General features: G+C 42.1%; 4 protein-coding genes across 4 annotated transcripts in view; 2 read left to right on the forward strand and 2 right to left on the reverse strand.

Annotated features, from left to right (window-relative positions):
• Positions 1–832: 832 nt before the first annotated feature.
• On the forward strand, positions 833–8,435 carry ndc80 (NDC80 kinetochore complex component; the record flags this gene model as incomplete). The annotated part of the gene is made up of 17 exons (XM_080844586.1): positions 833–870; positions 1,558–1,667; positions 1,761–1,838; positions 2,345–2,474; positions 3,039–3,211; positions 3,403–3,505; positions 4,362–4,451; positions 4,540–4,633; positions 4,843–4,943; positions 5,064–5,208; positions 5,558–5,763; positions 7,046–7,198; positions 7,286–7,375; positions 7,450–7,542; positions 7,723–7,853; positions 7,954–8,056; positions 8,271–8,435. The coding sequence occupies exons 2-17, from the start codon at positions 1,585–1,587 to the stop codon at positions 8,433–8,435; spliced, it is 1,938 nt and encodes a 645-aa protein (XP_080700712.1). The 5' UTR covers positions 833–870; positions 1,558–1,584.
• A 390-nt stretch (positions 8,436–8,825) lies between these two features.
• On the reverse strand, positions 8,826–10,167 carry LOC308370456 (uncharacterized protein). The gene is made up of 4 exons (XM_080845105.1): positions 9,975–10,167; positions 9,779–9,880; positions 9,485–9,610; positions 8,826–9,216 (listed from the first exon to the last, which is right to left on the reverse strand). Exons 1-4 carry the CDS (start codon positions 10,128–10,130, stop codon positions 9,064–9,066), a joined length of 537 nt encoding a protein of 178 aa, XP_080701231.1. The 5' UTR covers positions 10,131–10,167; the 3' UTR covers positions 8,826–9,063.
• Positions 10,168–12,696: 2,529 nt separating this feature from the next.
• On the forward strand, positions 12,697–18,211 carry tagln (transgelin). The gene is made up of 5 exons (XM_080845386.1): positions 12,697–12,834; positions 16,089–16,271; positions 16,601–16,775; positions 16,961–17,063; positions 17,337–18,211. Exons 2-5 carry the CDS (start codon positions 16,098–16,100, stop codon positions 17,479–17,481), a joined length of 597 nt encoding a protein of 198 aa, XP_080701512.1. The 5' UTR covers positions 12,697–12,834; positions 16,089–16,097; the 3' UTR covers positions 17,482–18,211.
• A 330-nt stretch (positions 18,212–18,541) lies between these two features.
• pcsk7 (proprotein convertase subtilisin/kexin type 7) overlaps positions 18,542–25,023 on the reverse strand; it is a 20,641-nt gene continuing 14,159 nt past the window's right edge. The window contains exons 12-16 of the mRNA XM_080844683.1: positions 23,271–23,427; positions 21,904–21,998; positions 21,131–21,224; positions 20,306–20,423; positions 18,542–19,882 (exon numbers count right to left, since the gene is read on the reverse strand). Coding sequence (XP_080700809.1) covers positions 19,646–19,882; positions 20,306–20,423; positions 21,131–21,224; positions 21,904–21,998; positions 23,271–23,427 — 701 coding nt within the window. The 3' untranslated portion in view covers positions 18,542–19,645. The remainder of the gene's footprint in view (positions 19,883–20,305; positions 20,424–21,130; positions 21,225–21,903; positions 21,999–23,270; positions 23,428–25,023) is intronic.

Genomic DNA, 25,023 nt, shown 5'->3' on the forward strand with positions numbered 1-25,023 from the left:
ACAACGTTGTCCCGGAAGAAAAACTTGCTTCCTTTTGCTCTGACAATGTTCCCCAACTCTGAGAAGTGTTTTTTCCAGCAGGGCAATGCTCCATGCCACACAGCCAGGCCAGTAAAGGTGTGGATGGAGTACCACCAGATCAGGACCCTGTCATGGCCAGCCCAATTTCGAGACCTGAATCCCATCAAAAACCTCTGAAATGTGATCAAGAGGAAGATGGATGGTCACAAGCCATGAAAAGAAGCCGAGCTGCTTGAATTCTTGCGCCAGGAGTAGCATAAAGTCACCCAACGGCAATGTGAAAGACTGGTGGAGAGCATGCCAAGACACATGAAAGTTGTGATTTTAAATCAAGGTTATTCCACCAAATATTGATTTCTGAACTCTTCCTTAGTGTAAGCATTAGTACTGTGTAGCTTAAAAATGAATATGAGCTTGTTTTCTTTGCATTATTCGAGATCTGAAGACACTGCATCTTTTTTGCTATTTTGACCAATTGTCATTTTTCTGCAAATAAATGATCTAAATGACAATATTTTTATTTGAAATTTGGTAGGAATGTTGCCAGTAGGTTATAGAATAAAACTAAAATGTACATTTTACTTTAACACATACCAATAAAAAGTAAAACCAGAGAAACTGATAATTTTGAAGTGGTCTCTTAATTTTTTCCGCGGCTGTATAATGTCGATGCATAGGAGTGGAGGACCTCCGATCTCCTTATACTCCACCACAGAAGGTGGCGCTGTTTTCCTGACGAGGTTAAACCTCAATCCAGTTCCGGCAGAGTTTCAGTTTTTGGCGGACATTTTTGAATTTGTATCTGACGTTAGGCAAACAACAGAAGTTCAAGTATTTTTCATCTGCCTGGTAACGTTACTGAATGTTTAATAAACTTCGTCAAGTTGTATTTACTTTAAGTTTACAATGAAAGTAGAATGGGAAGATAATTAACATTTTAGAATGTCAACATATTTGTGTGAGAATCGTCTGTGTTGTTTACTGATTGGGATTAATGGTAGAGTCGCGGTAGCTAGCAGGAATTCTAGGTTTGGCTGTGAGCCTTTATAAAAGTAACACTATGCAACAATTTTACACTTTTTGAGGTATAGTTTTATAGGCAACTAGTTTAGGTACCATCTTCAAATTATTTTGATAGCATATGGTCATGTGAAGGACAGATAAACACCTCTGTCTTTCCCACTAGCCATCCAGGATACGCCCTATGTAGTTCTGTTTACAGGGCTGGAATACCCTGCAAAAAAGGATGAAAAGCTTTCACAGCATGACATTGCCAGCTACACTGCCAAAAGACACCAGTTAGTGTGTTGAATAGCTTCTATCACTGTTAACTGGGCTGTTGGTGGTGATTGCAAGGTTTTTGCATGCCTTTTAGGTAGTTAGCTCACTAGTTTTGGAACAGATCTACGTAGTGCTGCTTTAAATATAACGTTAAGTATGTCAGGCTGCCTGCTGCCAATTAAATATCTTGTGTCTTTTTAGCAATGGAAATTTTAAGTGCTGATTTATTCCTCATTTTATGTTGCCTTATTAAAGCTTTAGGCATCTATTCAAAGTGCCAAGATGAGCCGACGCAGCAGGTTTTCGGAGGCCCCACAACGAGTGGTAGGGAATAGAATGAGTATGGTCAGCGCCACGCCTCAGAGGTAAAGGAAGTTTTGTTTGTAGCGGGACTTGCATGTTTGGATCTTTAGGTAATTTAACACGAGCTGACGCTAAGGTCTTATTTTCTTTCACAGCAAAGACCTATTTGGCAAATTAAGCTTATCAAAAGCACAGTCTGGAACATCAGAACGAAGAACAAGCTTTTTCGGAGGGTGAGTGTCAGACATGGCCAGTTTGGACAGTGTTTGCCAGTTGCTAATTATGACAACATCGTGTGTTAGTATCCTCCAATGAGGGTAGTAACTTCAAGTATGGCCTGCTATGTTTACTTATGCAACCTGATAACAAACACAAAAAACAAGTCATAGATTTAATTTTATTTGTCATGTCAGAAAAACCTACCAGTTGTTTATCTTGGTTGTCCCTTACTATGTCTTCTGAAAGTAACCAAACGTCCAAACGTATTCATCACCTTTAAGTGTCCTCTGGATACGCTTCTGTTGTGGTTTGGTGTAAATGCAGGGCATTTCAGTAAGATGCTGTCTCTTGTCAAATTGAAGATGTTTTCTTAATTTGCTTGTGTTTTGGTCAATGTGCTTGTGTTTTCTTCAGTTGCAGTGTGTTGAGCGCTCAGTGCTACTGGCAGTCACTGGCATATGAATAAAAGTACTTATGTGTTTGCCAAACATCAGTCATTAACTATGCCTTTTCTCCTCAGTGGAACTGGAACCACAGGAAGCCAACGGAATAGCTTATATGGGGCCTATGGAGGTTCTGAGAAGATCAAAGATCCCCGCCCCTCACATGATAAGGCTTATATTCAGCAATGCATCAAACAGCTCTGTGAGGTGTGTTCATTTTCAGCGAAATCTCCCATGTCATTCACCTGAAACATTGTAATTGCCAATAATGTAAACACATACCGTATATTACTGCTCTTGAACATAATAAGGACAGGTTGATTGCCATCTACTATTTACACATTTACGTTTGCACAAATGGAAATTATTGACTTGAAGTGGTAAACTGTGGTAAACAATGTTGGCCAATAATGCAAGGAAACCTGTAGATATTATTGGGACAATTATGTTCAATGTCGTAATGTATTGTAGCCATCGATAAATCAAGCAACATTTTCATTAGTAACAAATTACTATAATTACTCACTATGACTACTTTTCACTGAGTGGATGTGTTTATTTATTATAATTTTTCATTTATTTTTTCTTATGGCATTTTTGCCCTTTAAATGATTGAAAGACTTTGGTGAGAAACGATTTATCATTTTCATAGAACATGTTATTAAGTAACACCAGTTCATAGTGTAATTACATTCAAAGTGACCTTGAAGTACATTATTGGGCATTCTTGTATGATCATATTCAGTGGATTTGCCTCTTTTTCTGTTGCAGTTTCTGTCAGACAATGCATTTCCTGGCACCATCACTGTGAAGTCACTCCAGTCACCCTCCACAAAGGAGTTCCTGAAGATTTTTGAGCATTTGATGAGTCTGCAAGACCCCACTTTCCAGCTTCCCACTGTTAAAGTTGAAGAAGAAGTACCGAGATTCTTGAGAGACTTTGGGTATTTATTTTTGTTAATGGCTTCACCTACCTTGTGTTGTAGTCAGTCTACTGCTCTTTCCTGTTTGTAAGGGCCCCTCTCTACCTGCTAGTTTCAAATGAATGATATACATTCTCCTTACTGAATCAAATGGAATGGTTTGGAATTAAAAAGCTTATATATATATAATGTTTTATGTTTTCCCTGTGTAGGTATCCATTTGCAATCTCCAAAAGCTCCATGTACTCTGTGGGGGCACCGCATACATGGCCTCAGGTCCTGGGGTCGCTCGTCTGGCTTATGGACTCTGTGAGGGTAAGCCCACTGACTAACTGATGATAAATAGCACTTATGGACTCTTAGGGTTAGCCCACTGACTAACTGATGATAAATAGCACTTATGGACTCTGAGGGTTAAGCCCACTGACTAACTGATGATCAGTAGCACTTATGTACTCTTAGGGTTAGCCCACTGACTAACTGATGATAAATAGCACTTATGGACTCTGAGGGTTAAGCCCACTGACTAACTGATGATCAGTAGCACTTATGTACTCTTAGGGTTAAGCCCACTGACTAACTGATGACCAGTAGCACTTATGGACTCAGAGGGTTAAGCCCACTGACTAACTGATGATCAGTAGCACTTATGGACTCTTAGGGTTAAGCCCACTGACTAACTGATGATCAGTAGCACTTATGGACTCAGAGGGTTAAGCCCACTGACTAACTGATGATCAGTAGCACTGGACCGGCAGGTTTTCCTCTTTTTCAACGTTTGGTGAGGGTTCATATTTCGGTATTTTGAACTGCTGGACAGTATTTAAGGATTTAACAAGTTCTTTTAGTTACCATTCTGTGCTGTACATGGTCAGTGAATCCCACCCCACTCTGTTTTAACTACTAGACCATTGAAATCGTTTCCAAAAACAACTAGATCCCTATAATTTAAATTTGTTATTTATTTGAGCCATGCTCATTCTCCTGATCAGGTATTACAGTGAGGTAATAACACTTAGTTCCTATCATGTGGCATGCTACCGAAGGTCAATGGTAGTTACAATGGTGGTACTTTGAAAGCCAAATATTTTCTGAGGTGGTACTCACGGTGAAACGTGTGAGAACCACTGAACTAGACCATTGAAATAGTTTTTGCTCTATATGTCTTTAGCTCTACAGTGGCTTGAAAGAGCAGGACCTGATCTTCTCAGATTTCGCAGACGGCAGCAGAGAGGTGGAGGAAGGATCCGACTACAACAAGGTACACAGAGCTTTCCCCTTCCTTGACCTGCACTGTTTTGTATTTACCTGGAAGTGGATTGTCTGACGTAGCCATCCTTTGTGCTTAGCTCTTCTTGGACTACACCTGTGAGACCTACAACAAGTTCATGGCGGGAGCGGACACGTTTGAGGAGGAGGACGCAGATTACCTTCACAAACTGAGTAAGCACTTTGTTTTGCCTGGCTTATTTAACAAAGCAGTGACCAAAGGATGGTCTTGGTACAATAAAGCATTGGGGGACTTGGTTCATGTCATGATTTGGTTATGGTTAATTTTTAAGTGTTTCTCAGAAGCAGATCTGTGCTTTACCCTTAATTCAGAGCTTCTATATATTTATTTCACTCTTTTCTTTCTTTGATTATGCGTGCAGAAAAGCTTTACAATGTGGATGAAGAACACCTTGAATCTGAGTGCCAGAGGTACCAGGCCCTGGCTGAAGAGGTGGAGAGGCTGGAGAAGGAGAGTCACAAGGTCAGATGAGGACACTGGATTTGTGAAATGCCTGCTTTGTTCTTTTTCTTTATAAATAAGTACAGCATTCGTTTGGGAATTGGAGCTCAACATTGTTGGTTTGTCTTTGTTGTGTACTAGGACCCGCTCATGAACAAACGCACGCAGAAACTCACCATGCAGACTGACCTGCAGAAGCTTCGTGGTTACCTTGACAACCTGGAAGCCTTTAAAACAAACCAGGACCACAAGGCTGTCACTCTGGCTGAAGAACTTGAGGCTCAAAGTGAGTTCACTCATCGTCATAGGAACATTAAGTAATAGTCAATTATATATCCATCCTTTTTCACTACCTGCAGTTTCTTTTGAAGCCATGTTGCCAGCATAAGGCCTCGGTACAGAGGCACAGTTTAAAGAAGCTAATTGGTAAACAAGTCCGAGCGGACAACAAGATGCGTCAACTCAACTCTGCCACCTTGTGGACACAGGATGGAATTACAATTGAAAGAATGCGTTTCAGACAGACCGACCGACAGACGGACAGACATACCCTCTTATAGAGATGCCGGACGCATCTAAAAAGTGCCATGTCAGTCTACCTGAGTGAGTCAACTCTCCTCTACACCCTCTCACAGCTCTGCAGCGGGACAGCCTGAAGCCGGAACAGTCCCGACTCCAGAACATCCTGGAGAACCAGAAGTTCACGCCGGCTGACATCGAGCGGATCAACCGGGAGCGCAACGAGCTCCAGCAAACCCTGGACAGCTTGAGTCGCAGCCTCGAGGAGACGCAGCAGCAACTGTGGGCCGAGGAGATCGCCGAGGCCAAGGCCAAGGAGGGGGTGAGGAGATATCTATTAAAATAGTTTCTGAGGTCCTTTTAATTAATTTCTTTTCCTCCACACAGTGTTTGGAACCACACTAGAATCAGTTGGGTGCTAAAGGGAAACTTGTGCTGTTCAGTGCTGCTGTGCAGCAGTCTGGTTGAAATGGTGTTTCTGCTGAGGCCATCCTTAAAGTGATGTTGGTTTGCCGTAACCCAATTTACTCAATCAAATTGGGCCTGACTTCAGAGCTCCACATTAACAGTTGCCCAGGTTTCCCTTGGCAAACTAATTTAGGAAAGTGTCAACCATTTCATTTTCACTCTATTTTTTTTGATCTTCATTAATAAAATAAAACACATTTCTCAGTGATCTCTGAACAAATTCTAAGACCTACTACACTGCATTTCACACATAATATTAGTAGGCTATTGTAAAAACATATGCCACTGTTTGATTCAAAACTGAAAAAAACTGTCCTAACTCTTGTTTTTGCTGTATATTGGATGAAGTTGTATCTTCAGTCAGTCTATGCGCTTATAGCTTTCTTTCACAAACAACAAGGTAACTTTAGCCTGACAGAAGGTTTAACTTGCTAACATAACTGGTCTTTTTTGGCAATGTAGTTGGCAAAGCCTTCCCGTGTTCGGTGGCGTACCAAAGAACTACGTAGTACATAGCCTGGGTGCGTAGTGGGAGAAACGTAGCGGTTGTTTATCTGTCCTTCACATGACAATCATAATCAATTTGAAGATCACACCGAAGGTAGTGGCTTATAAAAACATTCTTCAGAAAGTGGCAAATTGTTACATTGTGTTTTAAACCAATTAGTCTTAATACAATAGACGGTTCAATCACACACACACACACACACTCACAACTCAAAATGATTGCAGATTATGATGGCAACTATTTACTGCAACCTGATTTGGCAACTAAACGCTCATGCCTGGTTGCCACTTTTTAAAGTGACTTAAACCTCACAACCTATTTATTTATTTACTTATCTATCTACATCGTTTGATCTGCTGACTTGCCAACTATAAGTTTCTGTTGCGACTGAGCAGAGCTGGTATTTCACAGCATGATGGCCATTTCTTAGTAATAGTTTCTTGTTCTTTCATAGTCTTCTAATAAGTCTTCTCTGCTACTTGATTTGGTGATTGGGGTTTACATTTTTTTTTTTTTTTTTTTACCTACCTACCTACCCACTACCTAATTTAATTTGTTTTTGAATGTTGCATATTTTTGGATACAACACATTTTTAAGGATGGTCTGATTTTTGTTCTTAATCCACAGGCTGGTAAAGAGATGGCCGAATACCACAAGCTTGCCCGTAAACTTAAGCTCATTCCCCATTCGGCTGCCAACGCCTGCGGACACGACTTTGAGATCAAAAGCTTTTGTGAATACGGCACTGCGGCCATGACTGAGTACAAAGCGCAGATACAGGTACAGAGTGCAAGGCAGTGGTTTCTGTTCTCGGCTATGATTTGTATGTTGGTGTGTAACTTCTGTGAATTCTCCTTTGCTCATCAGAACCCCCTTAGAAACATGATAACAGATGTAGAGGAGGAGTTTAACAAGCTGTCCAATAAGAAACTGAGTCTGGTGGAGTCAATGGAGCAGGTATGTGACAGTCCAAGGTTACAGATGGAGAGGGGTCGTTCCAGAACTGGTCTCACTGCTCTTTTGGCTTGTAGGTGAACTCAAACATAGTGGACAAAACCAATGACGTGAAGCAGCTGAAGGAACAGATCAGGAAGCTGGATGAGCAGCTGGAGCATGATCTGCAGGCAAGTACTGTCATCCTTTTCCCACACAACACTACAATGATGGACAACTTTTTTCAAGGTCTTCATGGTGTGTATGTGTCTGTGTTCGGTGTCTGTGTGTGTGTGTGTGTGTGTGTGTGTGTGTGTGTGTGTGTGTGTGTGTGTGTGTGTGTGTGTGTGTGTGTGTGTGTGTGTGTGTAGGACATGGCTGGCGAGGAAGAAAGATGGGCAGCAGAGGTAGATTCAGCTGAAAATCACAAGAAGCTTTTAGAGAAGAAGGTGTTGGGTGGGCATGACGAGGCTATGGAGCAGCTCAAAGCAACGCAGCAACAGTCAGTATACAGACCCTCAGTCTACACACCTCACTGCATGTCTTCAGAATAACATGTCTTCACTGAAAGTCTTTTTTTTTTTTTTCAATCCCTCTCTCAGGTACCATCTTGTTCTGCAAGAGACTAAAGAGGAGAGACGCACTACCGTCAATAATCTGACCACCGTCTTGAGTGCAGCAGTTAACCACTTGACCATTATTGAAGTAGGTTTTCAAATTCCCTACAATACTGTTCTCATCAGTTGACATGGAAGCAGTCTTGTAGTAGTGTAAGGTGATGTATAATTGTATATCAATGCTTGTCGTAATCTGCAGAAAAACATCAATTCCCACAATACTGTTCTCATTAGTTGACATGGAAGCAGTCTTGTAGTAGTGTAAGGTGATAATGTATATCAATGCTTGTGGTTTTCTGCAGAAAAACATCGGTGACCAGGCAAAAAGACTTGACCGGATACACAAGGAGACCTTGCTGCAAGATGAAGCCGATCTAAAACAGATTAAGACAATGGTGGCCAACTTTAATGCTAAGGCAAAAACTTGCTGTGACGATGTAAGACAAAACATTTTTGAAATTGTTTAGAGAAGACAACCAGGTGACTGGAAACCTTGTATTAGTCGATTATAGTTTATCCTTTTGTTACACGCAAGATCACCATTGTTTATCTGTGTGTGTGTACCTGTGTTTCTGTGTGTGCGTCCTTCTCTATGTTTAATTTGTAAATGTCATGTTTTTCTATTGGACTGATCTATTGCTAAATGCTAAAACATTAATAAAAATGCATCACATTACGTATTAATTACTTGTATTTATTGACTTAAGTAATATTAGTAATACAAGAATGAATCGTATTGATTTATAGTGATGGGTCTTGGACCACACTTTAAGTGTTAAGGAATACAAAACGTACAAACAGTTTCCAAGATAGGAAAAACTCCAAATCTTTGACCAGGCATGTTGTTCCTAGCCTAAAGTGATCCTTACAAACAATATGTGTCAATTCACATCTTCAAGAACAGAAAATACGATGTTTGTTTTAACATTTGGAATGCTACCAACATTTGTATCCACCTTTCCTCATCACAACTTGAGATGGAAAGGGTGGATTGAGGAACAAATCATTTTAGCTTCTAAGCCTAGTGATGACTTTTTGCATTACTCTCCTCATCACAACTTGTCTTAGCTCAAACTCAGACATGTTAGGCGTGTTTCATTTGTGCCCATTCTGGGTTTTCAGCTTTGCCAACAGGAGGTCCATATATGCCCCCTCAATCAGGTCCTCGCTCTTCACCCCCAGCTCCTCCATTAGTTTGTTAGCGATGGAGACGCCCTCCTCAGTGCTCTGGCCTTCCTTCATCACCACCTGCACACGTACAGGGACATCATGACAACCAAAAGAAGTCAAACACTGAAATAAGAGTACTATTTACTCTTATACACTGTCATTTTACCATCCAAAGACATTTTTTTTTTTTAAACGGATGTAAATAAAACACAGATATTAAATACTAATCTGGCATGGAAATTGTCTTTGTGGCACTGAGGTACATTTATTCTACTAAATCACACACAGCTCTAGTTAGTAAAACAAGTGTTGTTGCCGCATGAGTTCAGGGACATGGCTTACAAACCTCCAACTCCATGAAGTTGCCCAGGCCCTCGACTGTGTCCACATGCACCCTGGTCTGCCCCACCATGAAGAGATGGCGTTCTTTCGTCACCTGGCCCACCATTCCTAAGGAATCTGTTAGCACTTTCTGTGTAAAACAGAAATCCACATGAGTAAATATGTCAACGAGAACAAATATTACATGGACATGAATACGTCTCAGATATCTAAAAGTAATTTTCAGTTGACATCCTCACAATACAATTTGATTTTGATTCAAATGCTGTGGGGGGAGAAACAGCCTTATGTCGCTTACAGTAAGTCCCTCGGGGTCAGAAGTGGGAGAGATGGAGTAGTTGGAAAGCTTTGGACCATCCATATCAGGTCTCTCGTAGAATATGAGCTGTCCTTTTCCATCCTATAACAAAACAATACAACTTAAACAGTGCAGACTTTTGGGGGATGACTAGAAGGATAAAAGGTATTGCATGGAGAAAATTGTTAAGTCTCACCATAAAGTTTCTCAATTTGAGACGACCTGTCTGCGCGGTGAAAAACGTGTCCTGTTGTCGAATAATGGTTCCACCTGACCCACTCAACTCTCCTGCTCGGCGCATCAGATGCTGCAAATTCCGCACGGCTGCTTTTATTTCCACATTTGAAGGCATTCTCAGTTTAACAAGAAGGTAACACAGATCGAGACCAGTATTCAGCGGAGGAGATTACCTGGAGAGAAAGGAGATGTTTACATGAATAAACGGTCTGTAACATTAGACAGCAATCCAATGTAACAGCATATGTACTGTGTTCTACGCCAGATGAGACAAAGTAAGCCTATACTATCTGCATCTTTGGTGAGTCCCTAACGCGTAACAGTAAATGTACATACTGTGATTAGATTTACCGAAACTAAATTAATTATGGAACCGCCACGTGCTGCTTCTACATTTCTTGTTACCAACTACACAGCTGCCAAACATTGGCAAAACATAAGCTATCTTAGCTAACGGAATACTTTCACGTTGACCATTCAATACAACTGGCTAAATGCACAACTGCATATAGGCCTCTACTGTCACTCAAGACAAGGACAATATGCATCACATGCATTAGTAATGCGAGCGCAACCATAACAGACCACCTACTCTTATCTTCAGACTTCAGACTGGCGCGCTTATCTTCTTCTTCGTGTTGTTGTGCACATGTGTGCTGTTCACTTCATGGGACGTTACCGCCATCTACTGAGAATAACTCAAAAATTGTTGCTCAGAGGATAGGCTGCCCTCTACTCTGGCTCAGACAGACTTATCAACCTAAACCTGAACCATACATAGGAATAGTCATTAATTACTGGTAAAGTATTAACAGCTCCTAACCAATGTGACTTATAACCAAGACAACTAACAACCAGACCTACATTCTAATTGATTTGTAGGCTACTTGTTTGTATAATTAACAGATAGCCTGGGCCGGGCCCACCTAATTGTTGTGTATCTGTACTTGCCATAACTTCAGTATTATATATTATTATGTTGCCTAAATTGTCTATTTATTATGTGGTCACACTTCTATCAAATGTCTCAGTTTCTCAGGTTGTGCACTTGGTATTTTAGCTTTTAAGTTGTGAATGAATTCAATGATTTAGAGAAATATAGTCTAAATGTATAGCCTAATGTAAAAGCCTATGTTTGGCTTTTGATTTTTGATTTCTTGTAAGTGGTAGGAGTTTTGCATTACATCACTGTAGATGGTGGTGATTTGTCTCGTTATATAATCTAAACAGATCCGCCAAGGGTATTCTAAGTTATTGTAAACCAAATACGCAAGATGTAAGCAAAAAGGTCTGGGGGTATAGAGGTTTTGTTAAACATGTGCTGACGTATGAGATAACGCACATACTAGACAGGTCACATGTCCACTCACCAAGCTGACGTTTTAATTTAACTGCACTGGAATGGACCTTTAATAATGCTTATGCTAGTAAGCCATCTCTGTGTCACCTGTCATTTAAAGAAACAGCTTTAATTGATGAGAGAGAAACCAGACAGGAGGACCCTTATTCTGCCTTTATCTACATTCATACATATGCCCACAGATTATAACAAACTGTGCGTTGGGTTATCTGTTAAGGTGGATAGAACAAAATCAAGGCATCCTGTTAATGTGATTTGACAGGAACAGAATGAATGATATAATGTTGGAAACAATGTTGTTAGCAGGACGGGTGGGGGTCTGTGGGGATGGAATAGTGACGGGAGTGATGGATTCACGGCTGTGGAATTGGTAAATGACGTAAATTGTCTTGCACTCACTAATAGCGGTCTGGACTGAATGTAATGAGTGGGGAATTGGCTGTCAGTAGAGTATGTGTACACACACATGCGCACGCACACACAAAAAAAGTGGAGCATCATGGACATAAAAGGGCTTGCAGCAGCGAAGAGGAAGTGTCTTTGGTTAGTCACCTCTGCACTCTCCACCTAGCCTCCCAGGACATCTCTCACTTCTACTACTGTTCTCTCTGACCTATGGTTGTTTTTGAATTGCAATAACTCTTTGAATTCCAAACATATACACACACACACCCCATTGTACTTACATAGATGTCATCCTAACTTTCTCATCTTTTACCACAGATTCTATTTAATGAAAAGTGCTGTAGAAGCATTATCATTTTCAAATGTGCCTTTTTCCCCCTCTATCTATCTATCTATCTATCTATCTATCTATCTATCTATCTATCTATCTATCTATCTATCTATCTATCTATATCTGTCTGTCTGTCTGTCTGTCTGTCTGTGTGTCTGTCTGTCTGTCTGTCTGTCTGTCTGTCATTGTTGTTCTCCCTACCTGTCTAACCTGAGAATGCAGCTCCCCCTCTCTTGCCCTCCATCTTGGCTAGGGATGCAGTGCTGTGGTGAAATATTTGGAAAATTCATCACTCAGACCAAACCAAAGCCTCTCACTCCTCTCACTCCTTAGACCCAAATAAGGATCCATTTTTTTTCACCAGTGAGGAGAAGAAAAAAAGAAAAAGACCAAAGTGAGAGATGGTGAGAGAGAGAAGGAGAGAGCAATTGAGAGAGGAAGGCTTGCACAGAAGGACCATATCCTTTTAAGGCTATGGTTTCCTTTCTTTCTTTTGGTCCTCTCCCTCCCTCCCTCCCTCCCTCCCTCCCTCCGTTTTGGTTTGGTGGTGAAGTCATTTCAGCTCACCCTCTTTTCAACCGGCACTTCTCTAGAGGAGGATTCAGCCACACATAAAACACACACACACTTTTGGAAGCACGCACAGTCGCACTTATAAACATAGCCCTCCAGCGCCTCCAGGACTTGAAGAGGAAAGAGTCTTTGTTTTAATCCTTTCAGACAGTGAGTATTACTCTCTTTCTCATCCAGTGTGGTTCATCATGGATTATGAAGATGCAATGAAAACTGATGTGGATGGCAAATTCATTTACTTTTTACTTTAAAAAGCCTCTGAATTTTGATTCTGTGTTCTGTCTGGAGTATAAGGCTGACTTCATTGATATAGTCATTTAAAGGTAAAGTAAATTGCGTTAGATTACCAAACAGCTTCTTAGGGATGTGATGTCAGGCAGTGAAACAATCAGTCAAGCCATTTGAATTGATGGCCTTTAGCCCACCGGACTTCTTCAAGTCATCTGTTTTTTATTTGTATTTGCTTGCCTACTACAGTTTTTACAATTAAACCTTTTGAGTTCAAAGTTTCTCAAGCAGCCCTGATATTTGGGTACAGAGTGTACTCTAAAATGTTCTATGTCTACTACTAGTTTCTTTCGAGTTCTGGTCGGCAAATTATCGCTTGATGTTAGTCACAGGCTACATTTACTCTTGGTGAGAGACAAACCGTGTTGCCTTTGATATAGACCATTCTTATCATCATGTATGGAAATGACTGCTATAAACTCTACATATATGGGAGCTTATCAGGTGTGCTGGAGACACTTCTTTGAAACATTTAAATTAGCAATCAAACTTCCGACAAAGCAGGAGCCTATCTGACACCAATATCTTTAGATGAACTAACCATTCAAGAGAGAGCACACCTGTCAGTGGGCTAGGTAGCTTTGTGCACTATGAAAAATACCGAAACACACTTATCCTCCTTTCTTGAGACTGCAGTTCTTACAGGACCAGGTGCACTGGGTGGCAGCATTGGAAGCAGTAGCCACAGGGGCAACAGTAGGCGAGGGCCGAAACCCAAAGGAGATAAAGTTTCCTGCATTCCAATGAGTTGACACGCCACAGCCCACATTATTACATCACAGCGGCAGACACAGTTCATCGATCAGGTCTCCAGAGGACTTTTTCTCGTCTGCAGTCTAGCCAGCTGGCAACAACTCTGTCTGTAGCCATGGAAATAAGAAAAAAATAACACACCAATTAAATTAGCATGGGACTTAGATTAGGTCATGGATACTAAGGGCACACACACGTGTTCTCATGGACACACACACACACTCAAGTACGCACACACTTCTTTAGACAAATTATTACAATATGCTTGAATTTATCCAGCATCTGAAGAGAGGTGTTTGAAACAGTACCCCATTAACCTGGGCGATGTCCAACAACTCAGAAAGTTTTAAATACCCCTAAATATCTTTTAAACTACAGTGACTGACTTTTGTCAAGATACCAGTAAGGATCTAACAAGACTTCCATGCATGCAAGAGTTTTACACCGATGACTGGAGGCAACTCATGCTGTTACCCAGGGATGTCATACAGGCACACCAACTCTCTATCATAGCACCGTACACCACAGCTGACCCTGTGTTCACACAGAGGGGAGGACGGAGGGATGGTGTAAGTTCAGATCGGTTGATCAGACTTGGAGGAAGCAACAGGAAGAAGTGACATCAGAGGAAGAGAGGGGCATTATCTGACATCCTGTTAGCAATGACCCTGAAGGAGATAGGGCTTTTACAGTTAGTAAGCGCCTCTTATGTGAAACTGGAATTCCTTATTAAGTTTAAGAAATAAACCATATATTCCAGCAAAATGAGATAGCAGCTACTTATTGTATGACGTTAGGACGTGGTTCCTCATTAAGTTAAAGAAACAAGCATTCATTAAAGGGCTGACTATTGGGTTGCATTAGGTTTTTGTAAAACAGAACTAAGGTAAGCACAAAAGTGGAGTACTTCTGCCCTTAATAGCTCCAGGAACTCATGCTACCCAGTAAGCCTTCCCCGAGAGGTGACATGCAGACTCTTAGGGCTTGACTGGTAAATTTTGACCTTTAACCTCCAGGCCCAGAGAGCCGTGGTATCCTGACATCAAGATGGCACAACAGGTGAACTGGCTAAAGGCTGTATTGGTTTGAGCTTCGCTGTTGGCTGTGTCTGGAAACTGCAGCTGTTGTTTTTGTTTTCATAATGATGGCTGTTTATGTGTGTGAATTGTATACATAATTCTATGTACTGTAAGATCGTGCTTCAGTGTTAAGTTTCCCATGTGTGTGTTCTGAGATTTAGGCTGAAATGTAAAAAAAAAAAAAAAAACTGTGTCAAATCATGCTCAAGTATTCGCAGCCTTGAGATCTCCCAATGCACATCAGCTAAGCCCAGATGATTGGATAATTTGTCACACAAACATTTAGATTTCCCACATGGGAACGGGCTCAACTGGTGTGCATTTGGAGACAGCTTTTTGTTGTGGTGGGTGAAGATGATGCCTTCAACAAAGCTCCAATATGCAAAGACACGCCTTTCACCTGCATATCACCTGTGATGTGTGGATGTGTATATATATCTGTGTGTATGTGAAGGTAGGGGTGTGTGAATCATATGTTTGATACTGAACATATAGGTGCATAATGCAGCATCTGTCCATACTTGCCTGCTTCTCTCTGCGTTATATAAGTCTGGCTGTATTCTCACAGTGGTGGCTTTACGCAAAGCTAACATACCTTTTTTCAGGTGAAGAGGATCCAATAAGGGTAAACCTATACAATGTTCAGAGATGTAGTTTCACTGACTGGTCCCAGCAGTCAAGGGAAGATAAGGGCACTAGTATGCACATACTGGGTTCTATCTTTTTACATGGTTATTGTGATAGCAGGGGAACTGAGAAACGTAAAGCCACACACACACACACACGCACGCACTCACACACACACACACACACACACACACACACACACACACACACACACACACAAACTCTCTCACACACACACACAAACTCTCTCACACACACGCACGCACACTCACAAACACACACACACACACGCTGTGTGTTCGATGGTTATTGCAACACCATCAGAAAAGTTCATTAAGCTGTGGTGGACTACCACACAGGATTCCAGGACAGGATAAATGACAATGTAATACTCTGAGGGGTTATGCCTCAACAATCTGGCTCATCACAAATGAACAACAACAACAGCAACAAAAATTGCATTCAACTTAGAACCGCCCTGTAGATGTTTGCAAGAAGCCTCACATTCTAGTCCAAAATTTGTTGTTTTCTTATCCACCAATTAGGATAAAGACGAAAGGGAAGACCATGAGCACGCACCCCTGTAAGGCTCTGGGATGGTCAGTCTTCACCCTTTCTCTGATTTAACTGTGTTTTCTTCATCACTCTCTATGGCAGACAGCAGGCATGGCCAACAAGGGTCCATCCTACGGCATGAGCCGTGAGGTCCAGGGGAAGATCGACAAGAAGTACGACCCTGAGCTGGAGGAGCGTCTGGTCCAGTGGATCGTGGCCCAGTGTGGGGCCAGCCAGCCCGAGGCCGGTAAAATGGGTTTCCAGGCTTGGCTCAAGGACGGATGTGTGAGTGATCCCTAAAAATAAATCGCCCAGCATGAATGTTGAATCTTGCTCACCAACTCACCATGACAACCCACAGAAAGAACCCATATGAGATTATCTCCCTGACAACGCCCCTTATTTATTAGTCTAGCAACCAAGTTGGGAGAGTTTGTATTGGCGACCAGAACGGCAGCCAAGTGATACGATGACCAGACGTGGGGAGCATGGGAAAGCGCTTGAATCACCCAGACTCTGTGACCTCTGGCTTTAGTTCCCAGTCCCCATTTATGAGCTTGTGTTCATTCAGTGATTTATGGTTCCTGAACTCACTTGTCTCCACTGTTTCTCAGGTTCTGAGTGAGCTCATTAACAGCCTGTATGCATCCGAAAAAAAACCCATTAAGAAGATCGCGCACTCAGACATGGCCTTCAAACAGATGGAGCAGATCTCACAGTTCCTCAATGCTGCAGAGCGCTACGGTGTTTCGAAAACTGACATCTTCCAGACTGTGGACCTTTGGGAAGGCAAGAAAAGCTAAATTGAACAGACCTTTTAACATTTATTTCGAAAATGTACAAATGTAATTGGCAGTCTGATTGAAAAACTGCAATTGGATAGAACTCACACTTGTTTTTCTTTTGAATGAAAGGAATTTAAATCAAATGGCCTTGGTGAGAACATTTTGTCATTGTTTCACATATGGTTACAGCAAAGGACCTTGCTTCAGTGCAAAGAACACTGATGGCCGTAGGTAGTGTCGCAGTTACCAAGGAAGATGGCTTGTTCCAGGGCAATCCCGACTATTTCTTCAAGTAAGTAAACCTTTTAGGATGTAGCCATCAAACTATACAACATGCTAGCCAGTCTACGTCATGTCTCATAAAATAGACTTCAGTGATACTGCTGGCATCTCAGTGGTCCAGCAATCTGAACAGCTAAATGAGAAATGTGTGGTAGCGATAGTTGGTAGCTGCCTCAATTATATGCAGTTATTTACATCTGGTGTTTAAGCCAAAGCCTGTGACAGGTTCCTTTCAGTCCATTTCATCAGAATGTTACAGTGCTGCTTTGTGCAACCTCCACAGGAAAGCTCAGGAGAACCGTAGAGACTTCTCTGAGGACCAGATGAAGGAGGGGAAAAGCATCATCGGCCTGCAGATGGGCTCCAACAAGGGAGCATCCCAGTCTGGGGGGACTGGGTACGGACGACCCAGGCAAATCATGAGCTAAACGGGTGACCGCTGTGACCAACCCTGACCAACCCTGACCAGCCTAACGCCGTTCTGTCCCTGCCCCCCCCCTCCGCCCCACCCCTCGCCTCTCAGACGCTGGGACAAGCACTGCATCCCATTCATCTTCCCAGAGTCCCTCCAGATATGCAGATAGGACCAGTGCAAGTTTTCCTTATGATACATCACTTAAGGAATTACAGTAGTCTTGAGTGCGGCCATGTGCCCATCATACCAAGTTCTACACACACACACACACACACACACACAGTAATAGCATACCAAATTTGGAAAAATAGATACATCTAACCAACTCATACATTGGCTGTTTCTCACTTATTTTACACTGCAAGCTCAGGCAATGGATTATCAGTGGATTATTCTTCACAGTGCTTGCTCTATGTTTTTTAATATTTAAATTGCATCCTATATGTAATGTAATTTGAATGAAGTTTGATAAGTTCCCACATTTGGGCCCAATGACAAAAGGTCGTCAAAAGATTTAAAGGGATACGCATGCTTTAAAAAAAAAAAAAAAGCCTAGATTTCAGTATGCTGAATACATTTCTTCACAAGTCAAATGAGTAACTGAGGTCTAAATCATGAAAGTGGACTATTGGATCTCAATGCCTTAATGTGGATGCCTTATTTGGCTGCCTTGTCATCAACCCTGAAACAGCCTTGTGTTTTTTTTTACCTTGTCTCATCTAATTAAATGGTAAACTTTAAAATGTCCCGTTTGTGTCAGACTTCCTGTTGGGGTAAAACAAGGGGTTTTCCACTTTTAAGTTCTACAGTGTCATACATTATCCAATATAATTAGTTGTAGCTAGTCATAGCTACACACACTTCTTTCATATGATGCCCTTATGGTAATTTCATTTGTGCCTACTGATGCAATCGAAGGCAGATGGTGTGTCCCATCAGATCAACACAAGACAGATGTGAACCCAAACAAACAGAAACGAACCCCAGGAAACAAAACAATAACAACACTTTAACACATTTTACAGTCAAGTCATCTTTATTGATTTCAATCAGACCAGCTGTGTTAAACTCAGTCTTTGGGTCGTAAGTCCATGTTCAGGTTCACCTCTGTGAAAATCAGTTTGATAGAAATCTTGAGAAATGTTCCAATACAGCTGCACAGCAGACACAGCTCCCGTTAGTTTGAACGTGGGTATCTTTGTTCATTTTTACACAATTCTTTCTAAACCCCTGAACATCAGTACTGATCGATATGGCAAAAAGTAGATAATTTAATAAAAATATAGCACTCTGTAAGACACAATCTTAATTTTTTTTACAGTTCATTTTTCTCACTCACTCACTCACTCACACACTCACACACTCACACACTCACACACACACACACTCACACACACACACACAAACACAACCTTCTCCCTAGGTCTCTCCACCCCCCAACACACATACTCTCGCTCACACACACACTCACGCCCACACTATTTGTGTGTGTATATATATATATGCAGCATTTAGAAGCAACCATAGTGCACTTCAGCAGTTGGCAAAGGCAGGGGGCAACTCCTTGTTTGAGTCCATTAGGTCATTTGGATCTTGGCCAACCTTGAGGTCCGACTGCACAATTCTTCCACGGTGTGACGGAGGATTAGTCTAGTACCATCCATGCCGACCCTGAATTAGTCTAGTACCATCCATGCCGACCCTGAATTAGTCTAGTACCATCCATGCCGACCCTGAATTAGTCTAGTACCATCCATGACGACCCTGAATTAGTATAGTACCATCCATGACGACCCTGAAGGAGGGCATCGTTATACGTCACACAACCACCACGTCTGCCCGTAGCAACCCTGCTCATGGGATGGCACTGGGTATTGACTGGCACCCCCCAGTTCATCAGTACCCCCAAAAGACCCAGTAACCACCCACAAAGACCCAGTAACACCCCCAAAAGGTGTTCGGGTCCAATGCCCAAAATCCTATTGTTTCTTTTTTTGCCTCCAGCACAATACAGCAGCAACTCTCTATGCTGCTGAAAGCGTTGGCTTCCCCTCAGTCAATGCAGCAGAGAGACAAACTGCACTCACTGGACTGGAGGGAGTGATCTGTGGGCTGCTGGGTGATGGTTGGGGGGGGGGGGGGAGAGGGGGTCCGGTAAACGGAGGTGGCCTGGGGTGTTACGTGGCCGAGTCGGTCGCGCTGAGAGGCGCCTTGGTGACGGTGTTGGCCACGCGCTGCTGCTGCAGTTGCAGCTCCATCTCGGGGCCCTCCTCCAGCCGCACGGCCTGGAAGCCGTCCTGGGCGCGGCCCCGCCGGCCCCTCCACAGCTCCCGCAGGTCCAGGTGGGCCAGGGCCACCTCCAGCGTGTAGTACAGCGACCAGAAGAGAGCGAAGCAGCCCAGCAGCAGCAGAGACTGCAAGAGGAGAGAGAGAGAGAGAGAGAGAGAGAGAGAGAGAGAGAGAGAGAGAGAGAGAGAGAGAGAGAGAGAGAGAGAGAGAGAGAGAGAGAGAGAGAGAGGCATGTTTCACTGGTGCCATCATTGTGAATTACACAAAAAATTACTCTGAGTGCAAGAGGCCAAGAAGGAGAAACACAACACCACAGCAGCTGTTACTGTAATAAACATACAAAAGTGTCTGGCATAGAGGAATGTTTAGCAATAGTAAAGATCTCTTGTTGATAATACTCCTAATAGCCATCATTACCATCAGTATTTAAATAATCACCAGCCTATGTAAGTTATTCACTCTTATTTGGGGTCACACTCAACCTTTGCCATGAGATACGTGGCATAAATTAATCAAAAACATAGCATAGTGAGGTAAGCATTCCTTACCTTTAGGCTGTTGGAGGTGAGGGGGTTCACCTTTTCGGGGGCGATGTCCAGGCCAGGCGGGCAAGGCAGGGAGAAGTTGTTGTTCAGGTACTGTCCACCCATGGCCTCCACGACAAGCCTGTCCAGGAACAAACAAACAAACAAACAGCCAAGTCTGTGATGATGCCAGTCATTCTGCTATATCTCACTGAGGACCAACCAGGCCACATGCTCTACGTCATACATATTCTCAGACCACATGTTTTATGTAGCAGAAGTTCTCATAACAGATGTTCTATGTATCACTTATACTCAGACCACATGTTTTATGTCGCACATGTTCTCAGACCTCATGTTCTATACAGGAGAAGTTCTCAGACCACATGTTCTATATAGGAGAAGTTCTCATAACAGATGTTCTATATAGGAGAAGTTCTCAGACCACATGTTCTATATAGGAGAAGTTCTCATAACAGATGTTCTATATAGGAGAAGTTCTCAGACCACATGTTCTATATAGGAGAAGTTCTCATAACAGATGTTCTATGTATCACTTATACTCATACATTATGTTTTATGTCACACATATTCTCAGACCAAATGTTCTATGTCGGAGAAGTTTTCAGACCACATGTTGTATGTCGTACATATTCTCAGACCTCATGTTGTATGTCGTACATATTCTCAGACCTCATGTTCTATGTCGTACATATTCTCAGACCTCATGTTCTATGTCGTACATATTCTCAGACCTCATGTTCTATGTCGTACATATTCTCAGACCTCATGTTCTATGTCGTACATATTCTCAGACCTCATGTTCTATGTCGCACATATTCTCCTCACCTCTGCCTATCCTTCACCTCCTGGAAGGACATGGAGGAGCCGTAGAGCGTGAGCTTCCAGTGGTTCAGGGTGCCCAGCGACAAGCTCGGCTCTCCTGTGATGGAAAAGAATCACACAAGTCACACAATCATTTGAGCCCCGATTACACAAAAAAAGGCTCAGTTTGTCGTCTTCTGAGTTCTGTCTGTCTTCTGTTTTTTTATCCATGTTATAGATATAGTACCAGTCAAAAATGTGGACACATCTTAAATTTCTTTGAGAGGTTTTTTCTTAACATTTATTATTTTCTACATTGTAGATTAACACTGAAGACATTTAAACTACGAACAAACACATATGGAATGATGTACTAAACAAGAAAAGTGTTATCTACCACGCAGAAAATAATAAAAGTAAATAAAAAAACTCCTCAAAAAATGAGAAGGTGTGTCCAAACTTTTGACTGGTACTGTATGTGCATTAACATCTCTGATAGCAGGACACAGCATCCATCATGGCCAGAACTATGAAAGTTTTACAACTGAAGCCCAAAGATGAGCTAGGCTAGTGGTGAGGTATTGTGTGTTGATGACTGGCATAAAAACCTTTTTATTTAGAAAGGCATTTCCTACTTTTTAAAAAACGTTTTTATTTAAAGTTTTAATTGTATTAAACTGTGCTTTTGCTGAGAGCTGTTTTTAGCACTCTGAGATTCTGCTGGAATGAAGAGTGCTCTACAAATAAAATGAATTATTATTATTATTATTGATGCTCGGTTGAGAGAGTGGTCATACTGTGGTCAGTGATCTGCAGGGTGTACTGGCCCTCGGCTCTCTCCCCCCAGCAGCGCACAGTGGAGAAGGTCCAGTCCATGTAGCCAGAGGAATCGCTGTGGATAGGCAAGAGACACACCGCCTCAGGATTAAGACACAAACAGGCTTTCTCTATAAACTGTTGTAGTACGCTGACAACATGGCTATAGAGGGATTATTTGATATAGTTAACATCTCAACAAGATAACCACAGAGAGAATAACCATGACAACCTGTCAAAAACCGTTTAAAGGGACAGCTCTTTCTGCAGCCTAGTTGCGCGCGCATCCCCATTGTTGATAAACAAATAATCCCCCTATATGGAGAGCAGTTGTCAGTGGCGCTGCATTCAACTCAAGTGTTAGCACAAATAGCTTTAATGCTAAAATGTTTGTAGACACACTTTTAATCCTCTGAGAATTCTAAACAAACAAAAACCATAATCTTCATCCCTGCATCACTAATTTGGATTTGACCGCTGACAAATTTGACGTAATCCTGGATTTTCTTGTTCTCTAAAGCTGTTATTGCTGCTGGCCTTGCAAGACGTCTGTGAGCACAATCCTGCTCAGTACCAGGCCTGTTTAATATAAACAGGATTACATCCTAGCTGTTGTAAGCGTTGCCTAGCGCTGAGGGCAGGGAGCCTGTTACCCTGCTACTACTCCATTCCTTTTCAAGAGCACACCGCTTTAAAGGTGTTTGGTATCACACCCCTCCATTCATGGTGATTGGCTGGAATGGTCTATGGCTCGGTCTGAGACACTATGTTTGTCTCCTATTTACAGAGCCAGGACCTTGCACAAACAAACACTAGGGTTTTTCTGAACGCACAGTAAGAGGACCGTGAGGAGAAATTAGCTGATTTTGACAACAAGTGTACTGGATTAGAATCGCAGACTGTACCTACTTTAAAACGGATGTTACTATAAGAGGGGCATTCAAAATAAAAGTTGGGGCACATTACAAGCTCAATTAACAAATGTAATACATGAAGTTTACAGAAAAAGCATATAATGTATCATAATATTTTATAGTTGAGTTGAGTTGAGTTAGTTATTAGCCTGTTGAAGTCAATTCATTGTTTTATTTTACTATCAGTATGGTATTTGTGCCCTATCAGTGGAAGAAACATAGGATACAACCTCTGTAGAATGTTCAACTGAACACCTCAATTGTATTTACTCCATATATTGGCCAGAGTTGTCCTGCACCAAGAATGGAAACAGTACGAGTACAAGCGTTGGAAGCAGTACAAGTCAGATAGTCTGTGCCACTTTGTGGAGAGGGCCTGGTCTAGCATTTCTGTAAACATGGCAGCAGATGGGGAGAGTAAACATGGCACTCACGGATCCAGGGCTCGGCGGGCCCCGATGAGGGAGGACATCCCACTCGGGCAGAGCAGCACGATCTCCACGGTGCCGCGGCGAGGGTGGGCTATCGCCATGGTCACAGACACATGCTCCAAGGTTTTCATGCCCGACTGCTTCAGGTCTGCCGCTGTGACTGTTGGGTTGTGAAGAGACCACAGGTAATTATTTAAATCACAATATTTACATATTATTCATGGCAAACATTTGCCTAGAGAGCAATTATCATCAGCCTAGTAGCTGTAGCTTGTAGCTTGAGGATATTTGCATTTTGTTTATTAACTAAATCGGCTCTCAAATTCAACCTGTCCTAGCAGTTCAGCTTTTGTCGTTCAATACAAAAGCATAACTTAGAGTTATCATACTCATTTTCTTGAGGTTACTGGTACATTCAATGCAAAAAAAACAGGAGCCTACATCACCTTTTTAGGGGCAAAGCAAGACTCACTCAACAATAAATACATCAGTGGTGTGCTGATGTGTGTACACAAACAAACACACACACATTAACATACACGGAAGCTGAGAGGTACAACATGAACTAGGGTGAGAGTAAGCATGTTCTTTTAAGACCTGAGCCCCCCTCCCTCCCCCATCTCTGAATTCCTCGAGTAGTGTACAGTAATTCCCTGGCATTTCCTCGCATACTGTTTACTAATGCTACCGCACACTCCATTCCCATGTAGGGAAGAAGCCTCCCCGAGGAGAGGTGAGGGGGAAGGAGGGAGACAAAGAGAGAGAGAAAGAGACAGAGAGAGAAAGAGAGAGAGAGAAAGAAAGAACAGTTAGAGTGAGAGAGTTACAAGGAGGAGGTTAAAATGGACAGAAGGAGAAAGAATGCAGGTGGAAACGCCTACAGCTGAAACAATTTGGTTTATTAGGTTAAATATGTGTCATTATTGGGAAACTTGACCACTTACATTCCTACCAACTATTCCTCCACACCAACCAAAAACGGATTACTACACTAGTAAAACAAGACCTTAATGGATGAAAATCATCCCGTTTATTAATCAATGTGTCTACCCAAGAGGAATATCCCATGACATTTAGACTTGGACTGAACTTGTCAAGAAGGGATACACTGTGTCTAACAATCATGTTTGAGCTCTCCCTGTAACTCTCTCTCTCACAAACACACACACAACCATATGTCAAGCTCAGAAATTTGACCGACACACACATACACACACACACACACACACTCTTGGCCAAAACATCTAAATATTTAACCTTTTGAGTGACAGCGACCCTGGCTGGTTTGTGTTCACTCATCTCTTCTGCACTAAGTCGCAGAAGCACTGAACACGAAGCACACTTAACCCCAAACAAACAAGGCAACTGTTTTTCTTTCAAATACCAATCCTGCTTATCTCTGGGACTCTCAGTGCTTCTGCCTGGCCAATGAGACAAACGCGGTTCCTCGTGAGTTTTCACATGGGAAGAACGTGTTCTGCAGACTAACTAATGTGCTAGGAAAGCACTTGCAACTGTAGTATATCAATGTGAAACAACCAGCAATTCATATAATTGAAAACCCATCTATGAGTCTTGGATTAAATGCCCTGGCTAACCTGGCATTTGTGGGCATAAGAAAGACTGGTCATGCTGAAGTCGTCATGTGTGAATGTATGGAGGAGCAGGAGCACTCATTTATTATTTCTACAGGGTTCACTGGGAAGACATGTAAGATGTCCTTAGAAAACCTTGTGTCTCACCACACACACACACA

The sequence above is a fragment of the Sprattus sprattus genome (assembly GCF_963457725.1).
Source record: "Sprattus sprattus genome assembly, chromosome: 9".
Lineage (NCBI taxonomy): Eukaryota > Metazoa > Chordata > Actinopteri > Clupeiformes > Clupeidae > Sprattus > Sprattus sprattus.

What these genes read in the sequence shown, in the direction of transcription:
- LOC308370456 (XM_080845105.1), bottom strand. Translation starts at nt 10,130, where the DNA reads ATGCCTTCAAATGTGGAAATAAAAGCAGCCGTGCGGAATTTGCAGCAT. An exon ending in TCAAATTGAGAAACTTTATG is followed by an intron (nt 9,881 to 9,974) that starts GTGAGACTTAAC and finishes GTTTTGTTATAG; the next exon opens with GATGGAAAAGGACAGCTCAT. An exon ending in CTGACCCCGAGGGACTTACT is followed by an intron (nt 9,611 to 9,778) that starts GTAAGCGACATA and finishes TGTTTTACACAG; the next exon opens with AAAGTGCTAACAGATTCCTT.
- tagln (XM_080845386.1), top strand. Translation starts at nt 16,098, where the DNA reads ATGGCCAACAAGGGTCCATCCTACGGCATGAGCCGTGAGGTCCAGGGG. An exon ending in CTTGGCTCAAGGACGGATGT is followed by an intron (nt 16,272 to 16,600) that starts GTGAGTGATCCC and finishes ACTGTTTCTCAG; the next exon opens with GTTCTGAGTGAGCTCATTAA. An exon ending in AATCCCGACTATTTCTTCAA is followed by an intron (nt 17,064 to 17,336) that starts GTAAGTAAACCT and finishes CAACCTCCACAG; the next exon opens with GAAAGCTCAGGAGAACCGTA.